The following is an 8,928-nucleotide window of genomic DNA, read 5'->3' on the forward strand; positions in this document are numbered from 1 at the left end:
CCCACCCACTCAACAAACACAGAGACCCAAGAAGTGGCTAAAATAACTTATTGATCTTCTGCTCTCCAATTCAAACCCAATCCAACATTGGAGACAATGGGAAAAGTGTTTGCCACCTCCTACATTAACAGTGAGCCCCGCTGTCGACAGCTGTGTGTGTGTGTGTGTGTGTGTGTGTGTGTAGTTGTGGTGTAGGCAGTGAGCATTATGGGGAAGGAAAGATTAATAATGACATCCACAGAACAAGCTGCTCTCCTGTGTGGCTTGCTGCACTAATAAAAATCGGCTAACTGTTGTTTAAGAGAGGGGACTGTATTGATTTTGTTTTCAAGAGTGTGTGATGGTGTGTGTGAGTGTGTGTGTGTGTGTGTGTGTGCAGATTATTGTGTGTCCTTACCTGCCAGAAATCAGCCACGGTGGAGGGCAGGGGGCCTTGAGTGGCGATATACGCCGGGTTTCTGGGATCACGATCCATCTGGAGAAAAATTACAAAATGGAAGAAAAAAAGTTAGAAAAAGAAACTTTTTATTTTATTTATTTATGAAGATGTTTGTTTTACAATGAAAAATACACTTTTTTAAAGTGCACAAAAAACACTCATTCTGTTCTAATAATTTATGGCAGTTATCCAAAAAGGCTGTATCCTGTGAGATAAAACTGATTTTAGATTTCTAGTCATGTTTGATTWTCAAATCACTGTTTGCAGAAACAAAGAGTCGTCTCTCTCTTTTAGCTGCAGTTGTTAGAGATGCAGAATTGCATCAAAAATATAGAAACTTTCACCTGGATTCACAACAAACACCTTCTGGAGGTTTGCAATACAAGCAAWTTGTCTGAAAACATTCTTTAAATAAACCTATTTATGGTGAAATTTCAGTWTTTTGTCATTTTATAAATCAGAAATGATTACACAAAGACAATCCYTTTCAAAGAGAACAGAAGTCTTTCTCCTGTTCTCACAGCTGGAAGCGTTGTGCTGCAGGAGGTGAGAGGCTGAACTGTCTCAGACTTTTCCTGAACTTAAAGAAAAAAAAAAGAGGGTGGAGGCGTAGAGAGCAGGAGACAAACATGAGCAGAATTTGTGAGTACGTGAGTGACACCCCTGCTTATTAGCAGTAAATGTAATAATTGGTGAGACCAATTTAGCTGGAGATGATCAGAGAAGACAAATCATTTCTTGGGCTTTTCTGCACATCAAACTGCCTTTAACGGTCCTCTGTTGCTTTTGTGAATGCAAACAACACACATCTAATGAACTTAAAGAGGACATAATAAAGGTGAGGGACATCTTATCAGTGAGGTTTTCTTCATTATTGACAGAAAGAACTGCAACATGAACATTAGCAGGAAGCCCACTGCTGAAGATTTGCCTTGGTCTGGCCCGACAGYGGGCTACCCCCCATTTACATTTTTTTAAATGAAAATTGTTTCTTATATCAATGGTAAACTTTAAATTTATGATTAAATGCAACAAAATAAACTCATTTAAAAGTGAAACATAATAACTGTCCAGCCCCTGAGCTGTTGGCTTTAAGTAACTGAGCTATTTAGTTGCATAGCTCAGTATTAATGTCACAAAATGAGCGGTTTTAAAGTCAGCATCGACCATAAACTACTGTATATCTCCCATAATGCATGTGGACCATCCATGGGAATTCCCTGTCAGAAAGTGGGAGAGTTCAGAATTCAAGATGGCAGCTACTCACTAGAAACTCATCAGTGAGTAAAACTTTTAGTTTTACTTTTAATATAATTTATTTATTTTGTTCAGATTTAGTCCGTCATACACTTAGTTCTTGTCAGTGTTTGAAAGAGGACATGTTAAAACACTGTTTAGTCAAAGTTAAACATGAAATGTCAATGTTAACTACAACTGGCCCTTCAAGGGCCACCATAACGTTCATGTGGCCCTCAGTCAAAATGGGTTTGACAGTCCTGGTTTATACAGACATTACATGGTTGTTTTTTTTAATTAGGGCATTTTTCTGTTTAATTTAAGGGGAAATTTAATGGCTGCAACATTTATTATGGATTAAATAGTGGGGCCTTGTTAACAGGCATGGCTGGCAGAAGTGGTGAACTGGTAAAGCCACTCAGTTTGATGCTGGAAATGAGGTGAAACTGAACCAACACGGCTCCTGCCCTGAGCAGTCCTGTGACTCAGACCCTTTAGAAAGTGGACCAGTCCAGATCCCTGTACTGGGGTACCTGGGATCAACCCTCTATATGTTTGAGCCTACGTAACAGAAAAGAACAGAAAATATCCTAAAAGATCCAGAGGATAGGACTCTAGATACTGAAAGTGTAACACACATAACCTGTTAGGGAGAAAGATAAAAAAAAAAGATAAAAATAAGTGGTAAAAAGCTGGAAAATATATTAAAAATGACAAAAAAGGACTCTCATTTTTATTTCTCCTTTTTATTCTTTTCAATCTCTAGAGAGTTTCCTGACATCTGAAAGCAGCTCCAGAATTAAACCTAGCCATTAATGTCACTGAAACAAGACAACTGTCTCTCTGTCTTTTATACAAACTCCTCTTAACAAAAAGCAAGAGTGTAGGATGTGACATGTAATTATCCCTGTTGTTGGGTTTTTGTCTTTTCTTTGATTAGAAGAAACGAGTCAAACCCGTGTGTGTCTGTGTCACGCTGTCTTATCTGTGGAATGAAGTTTTAAAAAGAAAGGAGACTATTATTGCTGTCTGACACCTCACTTGAGCTGACAGAGACCATTTGTCCTCTCAGCTGATTCCTGACGACTGCAAGGATTAGCAGTAATTGTCTCAATTTTAGGAAACAAAGTAACCTCTGATTTTAGTTTTTGGGTTCAAATTATCTGTGGAAATGAGCATTTATTCATGCAATACTTTCAGAATTTTCACTTGTTCATAAATGAAATTCAAATACTTTGACTCTCCCACTTACTTTGATGCAACATTCAAACTCTAAAATGGTGATAAAGTGGTCAGACTCTGCAGGATCAGTGCTTCAAACCTCAGCTGTGTGTTAAAGCATCAGGACATTGAGCCACACGTCCCCCCCCCCCCCCCCCCCCCCCCCCCCCCCCCCCCAGCATGACCGTCAGTGGGATTGCAAAGAAAAATACTTCTGCATTTTCATAAAGGGCAAATATACACTACCTAGCCAAAAACAAAGGTCACACTTATATTACGTTGGGCCTTCGGCTTTGATTGTAGCACGTACTCACTGTGGCGTTGTTTGGATAAGCTTCTTAGACCTGGCTATCCTTCCAGTTTTTAATAATGCGTTGGACAGTTCTTAACCTAGCTTTAGTAGTTTCTGCAATCTAGATGTTTGCTCTGCTTGATGCATGCCAGTCTCAAACAGACTGACATCGTTTCCACGACCACAGGATGTGTCTTTCAGTATGGTTGTTTAAGAAATGAGAAGCAACTCATCACACCAGTTGGGGTTAAATAACTTGTTGCAGCTGAAAGATAATCGTCCATGCAGTAATTATACGATAGGAGTACCAATTTGCTTAGTTAAATCCAGGTGGCTGAGCAGTGTAGATAACAAGAAGTGAGGTCAATGAAACTGTGTCAATGATTATATTGATATTAAGCCGAGGTGTTGAGGGGATCCATTTTGGTGATCTTAGGATCTCATCTCTGCTTTTTGCAGATATGGTCCTATTGGCTTCATCAGATCCTGATCTCCAGCTGTCACTGCAGCGGTTCACAGCCGAGTGTGAAGCAGCCGGGATCAGGATCAGTGCCTCCAAATCTGAGACCATGGTCTTGAGCCAGAAAAGGGTAGGGTGCCCTCTCCGGGTCGGGGAGGAGGTCCTGCCCCAAGTGGAGGAGTTCAAGTATGTTGGGGTCTTGTTCATGAATGAGGGAAGAATGGAGCAGGAGATCGACAGGTGGATTGATGCTGCATCTGCAGTGATGTGGGCGTTGTACCGGTCTGTCGTGGTGAAGAGAGAGCTGAGCCAGAATGTGAAGCTCTACGTTCCTGCCCTCATCTATGGTCAGGAGCTTTGGGTAGTGACCGAAAGAACGAGATCACAGATACAAGCAGCTGAAATGAGTTTCCTCTACAGGGTGTCTGGGCTCTCCCTTAGAGATAGGCTAAGAAGCTCAGTCATCCAGGAGGGACTCAGAGTAGAGCCGCTGCTCCTCCACGTCGAGAGGAACCAGTTGAGGTGGTTCATCTGGTTAGGATGCCTCCTGGACTCCTCCCTGGTGAGGTGTTCTGGACACGTCCCACTGCAAGGAGGTCCAGAGGAAGACCCAGGACACGCTGGAGGGACTATGTTTCTCAGCTGGCCTGGGAACACCTTGGGATTCCCCCAGAGGAGCTGGTCCAAGTGTCTGGAGAGAGGGAGGTCTGGTCTTTCTGCTGATGCTGCTGCCCCCGAGACCGATGAGAGGAAGAAAACGGATGGACGGATATTGAGATATTGAGAATGAGCTTAATTTACCAGGAACTGTTGGGTCTCAGGGGTGACTAAGTTTAGAAGACAAGCTGATATTTAAAGTATTTAAAGTAATTGGTGAAACATCTAAAATTTGATGTGCTGGTAGCTGAACCTGATCCAGAACTCGTAATTTGAGAGCTAACAGATGCTGCAACATTTAAAACTTTGGTATGCAAGGTAGAAGGATAGAAGCATTCCTTTAAGAAGTGCTGCCTCCATTTAAAACACAAATCTACATCATCAAAGCAGGTGAAGACCCCCAATCCATAAACTTTGCTTCAGTCAGATCAGGCTTCCAGCACAGTGTTGGGTTTTTGTAGCTCTGATGGAACAAAATGCTTCCAACAATCCTCAGAGATGCTGATCCTTACTTACACAACAGAACAATGCCATTTCTGCAGATCTGTTGGTGAATCTCCCAGAACGCCACCCACCCCTCACCGTCCTCTTTTTAGACTGAGATGTAGTCACTGTGAAAGCTATCATCATAGCTAAGAAAGCAGATAATATTACCCCGTAGCTGGGAGCATTATCCTGCTGAAAGTTGCCATCAGATGTTGGGTACATTGTGGTCATAAAGGGATGGACATGGTCAGCAAGAATATGAAGGAAATTGGTGCTAAGTGGCTGAAAATATCATCTCTGCAGCTTTACTGTTGAAACGAGGCGAGGTGTTTTTTTCTACCGTGTTCTGTGCGTCTAAGATTATCAGGTTTCTTAAAAGTGTTTTCTCACAGTTGTACATCATAAAACTTTACTTCTCCCAGTGCTCACTGTAGTTTTACTGTTAACAGTAAGCATCGAGCACCATCCTATTCTTTCCACTCCCACTGTAGTGTTGTATTTCCTGCCTTCCTGGGCTGTAATGATTGATTTTTTTCAATTACCTGCTTCTTCCTATCAGCTTCAACCAGAAATACTTTTATCTCTCCTTTATTTCCACAACCCATCTTTGAAATTATTTTTTCTTTGCAGAAAGCTGCTGCTTTCTTGGTGTTTTTTATCCATTCACTAAAAACTTTTAGTTGTAGATCTGAGAAATTCATAAAATGATGATTTTGAAACTAAAAACTACCACAACTGGAGTACAGGCAGCATCAGAAACAAGTACACACTTTTTTTATAAAGACTGCTTTTATTTTCTTTTTTAGGCAGATCCTTGTGTGTAAATGCACGGTCAACACATTTCTGTGAGAATATTCAATGATTAATTGCTTAAAGGAATAAAAACCTAAATAGGTTTACCTATTTAAAAAGCCATTAAGAGGTAATATTTTATTGTATAAATAGCAAGAAAACAAAACTTTTATAATTGCTTGAATTGTTTTCATGTATATTTCTGAGACTGAGACAATTTGATCAAAACAATCTTTATAATTAAAAAAACTCAAACATAAATGTTAGAGGTGTTCTAATAAACTGTAATACAATTTAAAAAGAACAATTATTTTGAAGTGTTAACTTTAATTTGTATAGCTCATAAATCCCTAACCAAGAGAAGTCAGTAAATGTGTTAAGGCTTTGAGGCTTGTGTTATCAGAAGTGTTTAATGAAGTTAGGCGTTACATGATGGGGTGATTGAGTCAGTGTGTGTGTGTGTGTGTGTGTGTGTGTGTGTCTGTGAGGAAACTATTGAATGTGTTTTAGATTGTCAGTGTGTTCTTGTTAAAGGAGGATAGGAGTGATTGATTACGTCTGTAACTTTGTGGAACTCTAACTGGGATTTTAAAGTGAATATGTCGATTATAATTTGCTAATAAATATGGAAGTCCCCCTTTAAATTTAGTTCTATACACTGCAAAAGAAAATAAATATTTATCCTACCTTCTAATCTCATTTTAACTAACTTGGTAAGACTTCTTGAAATACTTGATTTGACTCAATTTTTTCTTATTTCAAGAATCTTACCAAGTAAAATGTTCTTACTCCACTGGCAGAAATTTTGACTTAATTTGAGTCAAATTTTCAGACTAACAAGACAAATAATCTTACACATTCTGAAAACAAGATGATTATTCTTACACAATCAGTTCTTGTTTAGTAAATCAGTCTGAAAACAAGATCAAAAAGACTTTTTGGCTGATATAAGATTTTAAAACTTGGTAAGATGGACAGTTTTTGCATGTTTGACTCTAAAGATCTTTTTGTATTTGAAGGATATGCATGCAGGCACTTTAAAGTTGTAAATATATAACTCCATGGTGATTTTAAGAATTCGTCCAAAAGTAGGTCATTTGATCATGTTTAGCATCACAGCCAATACATTTAATAAATGAAATCAGAATTCATTGAGGGTATCTGTAGGTGATCGAGTTGTCGTCGTTTGTGTTTGCTAAGATTAATCACAGGGTTCCTGCAGCTTAAGGAAAGTTAAACTTAAGACTATTTAAGACTTTTTAATGCCACTTGAAATGAAATTTAATACAAACTTTTCAATAAATAAATAAAAAAATAACAGCAACAATTTTAGCCAAAAGTTTATTTTAACATACAACAACGAGCTGTTTTACAAACTTGATAAATTATGGTTATGGTTACTGGGGACAGATAAAAAACCCATTAGTCCCCGAAAAGACACTTAGTGTCCCATGGATAAATAAAAATATATAAATGTTACAACGAGCTGTTTTACAAACTTGATAAATTATGGTTATGGTTTCTGGGGACAGATAAAAAACCCATTAGTCCCCGAAAAGACACTTAGTGTCCCATGGATAAATAAAAATATATAAATGTTACCAATTATTTTAATATGTGAGATGAATTACAATCATCTTACTTACAATGTGTTAACATTAAGACTTCTGAAAATTGATTTAAGACATTTTAAGGCTAATTAAGGCCTTATTTTTGGATGGATGAATTCAATGTCTTTAAAGACTTTTCAAGGATCCACATGAACCCTGAATCAACAATTAAGATGGTTACTTTGACAGTTTCTTTGAAATCTGTCCAGTGGTTTGAGTCAGACAGATGCAGTTACATGATTACCCACACTTTCATGACTGTAGGATATAACACTTTACGGTTAGTGACAAGCTGCTGGAAGAAGATCTGGAACATTTTGTCATCGCTGTCGTTTGGTCGAAGCGTGGGTGAACATGGTGGAAACGTCTTTAAATAACCACAGCAGGAACATACAGCCACATACATCCAGGCTGTATTATTAGAGTGAGTGGGAGGTGGAGATGTACGCTCGGCAGTGATTGTGTGTCATGTTCCAGCGTGTGCTTTATCATGTCTGTGTGGGTGTTTGCACTCCATGTCATTTCTGTGTGTGCATGTGTGCCGGTGCATTTCGTGTGTACACATATTCATGAGTGTGTAATTCTGCTTTTTGTGCAGGTGTGAGTACGTGTTGCATTCACCTGTTTGTGGCATTAGAGTTGCTTTTTTGTTTTCATATAGTTTGATTCCTTCTTGATGCTCTTGCTCTCGCAGCCACGTTTTTTTGGTGCAACGATCAGATTGGAAATGCATTGCGTTCCTGTTGCTTTTAATGGAATAGCAGTGTATCTGCCTCGAGGGGAATATAAACCTACAATTCCAACACTGGTTTCCAAATTGATTCACTCACTTACTGCATTCGCATGACTCTTTTCTTCCTTTTTTCTTCCCCGCAGGCTTTTTAAACCTGCACTGTGCCAAGAGATATCCTCAGCATGCCAATCGCACCGTAACGGTAAACACAAAGTAGTGTCAAATTAGCATAACCCAAGGTCAGAAACAATCATTTCCTCAAGACCCCACGGATCAATTTTAGTTTCGCAAATGAAAAGCAAGTCATGTGCATGTCCTTTCCTCAAATCTTCCTCCAGCAAACTCCAGCCCGGGGTGTTTGCTGTWCAGCCATCATTAATATTCATGCTGGGGAACATACACATGCTGCGAGGCTGCTACCGGAGCAAAGCAAGCATTGCATCAAAATTTATATTGGACAATGGTAGGCTGCCTTTGTTTCTGCCATGCCCCGTGGGGGCTGTGGGGAGCCTGGCAGAGCAGCCGTGTGAAACGCAGAGTTAGAAAGCAGAGGAGGAACTCACAATCGGGCTGGCGTTGATGTAATCAGAGTTGCCTTGGCTGTTCTCCACCTTCAAGGTGATTCTGGAGTGATCATCTGGAACAAGAAGAAATGAACAATTCAGCACTTTTTTGTCCTACGAAGAGAGTTTTTAGTGGTCACGCCAGATGCATTGAAAACACAGGGCTTTTATTTTTGCACATCTGCTGAGCAAAACAGTTTACCAGACTGTAAGTAAGAATGCTTTGATGATGTGAAGATATTCTTCTCTTTTTGTTTATCAAAAGAAGGCAGCTTATTTGGGGGAAAAACACAAAATGTTACAATTTTCCCCAAGATTTGTCTGGCTAAGTTCTAAATCTTCAAATTAAATCTTAAAACTGCACAGATTTATGGCTGCTTTACCAATCCAACCACACTGTGTGTGTGTGTGTGTGTGTGTGTGTGTGTGTGTGTGTGTG

At 39.4% G+C, this 8,928-nt stretch overlaps 1 protein-coding gene and 1 long non-coding RNA gene across 2 annotated transcripts in view; one reads left to right on the forward strand and one right to left on the reverse strand.

The window, feature by feature from the left end:
* LOC106535787 (receptor-type tyrosine-protein phosphatase N2) overlaps positions 1–8,928 on the reverse strand; it is a gene marked incomplete at its 5' end in the record, with an annotated part of 35,435 nt that overhangs the window by 13,169 nt on the left and 13,338 nt on the right. Inside the window, 2 exon segments of the mRNA XM_014032872.1 lie at positions 398–475; positions 8,490–8,563. Of these exon segments, the coding sequence (XP_013888326.1) occupies positions 398–475; positions 8,490–8,563 (152 nt within the window).
* On the forward strand, positions 7–374 carry LOC106535788 (uncharacterized). Its single transcript, XR_001312480.1, has 2 exons — positions 7–183; positions 355–374. It is a non-coding gene; the product is annotated as an uncharacterized LOC106535788 (long non-coding RNA).

This window comes from Austrofundulus limnaeus, unplaced genomic scaffold (assembly GCF_001266775.1).
Source record: "Austrofundulus limnaeus strain Quisiro unplaced genomic scaffold, Austrofundulus_limnaeus-1.0 Scaffold1564, whole genome shotgun sequence".
In the NCBI taxonomy this organism is placed as follows: domain Eukaryota; kingdom Metazoa; phylum Chordata; class Actinopteri; order Cyprinodontiformes; family Rivulidae; genus Austrofundulus; species Austrofundulus limnaeus.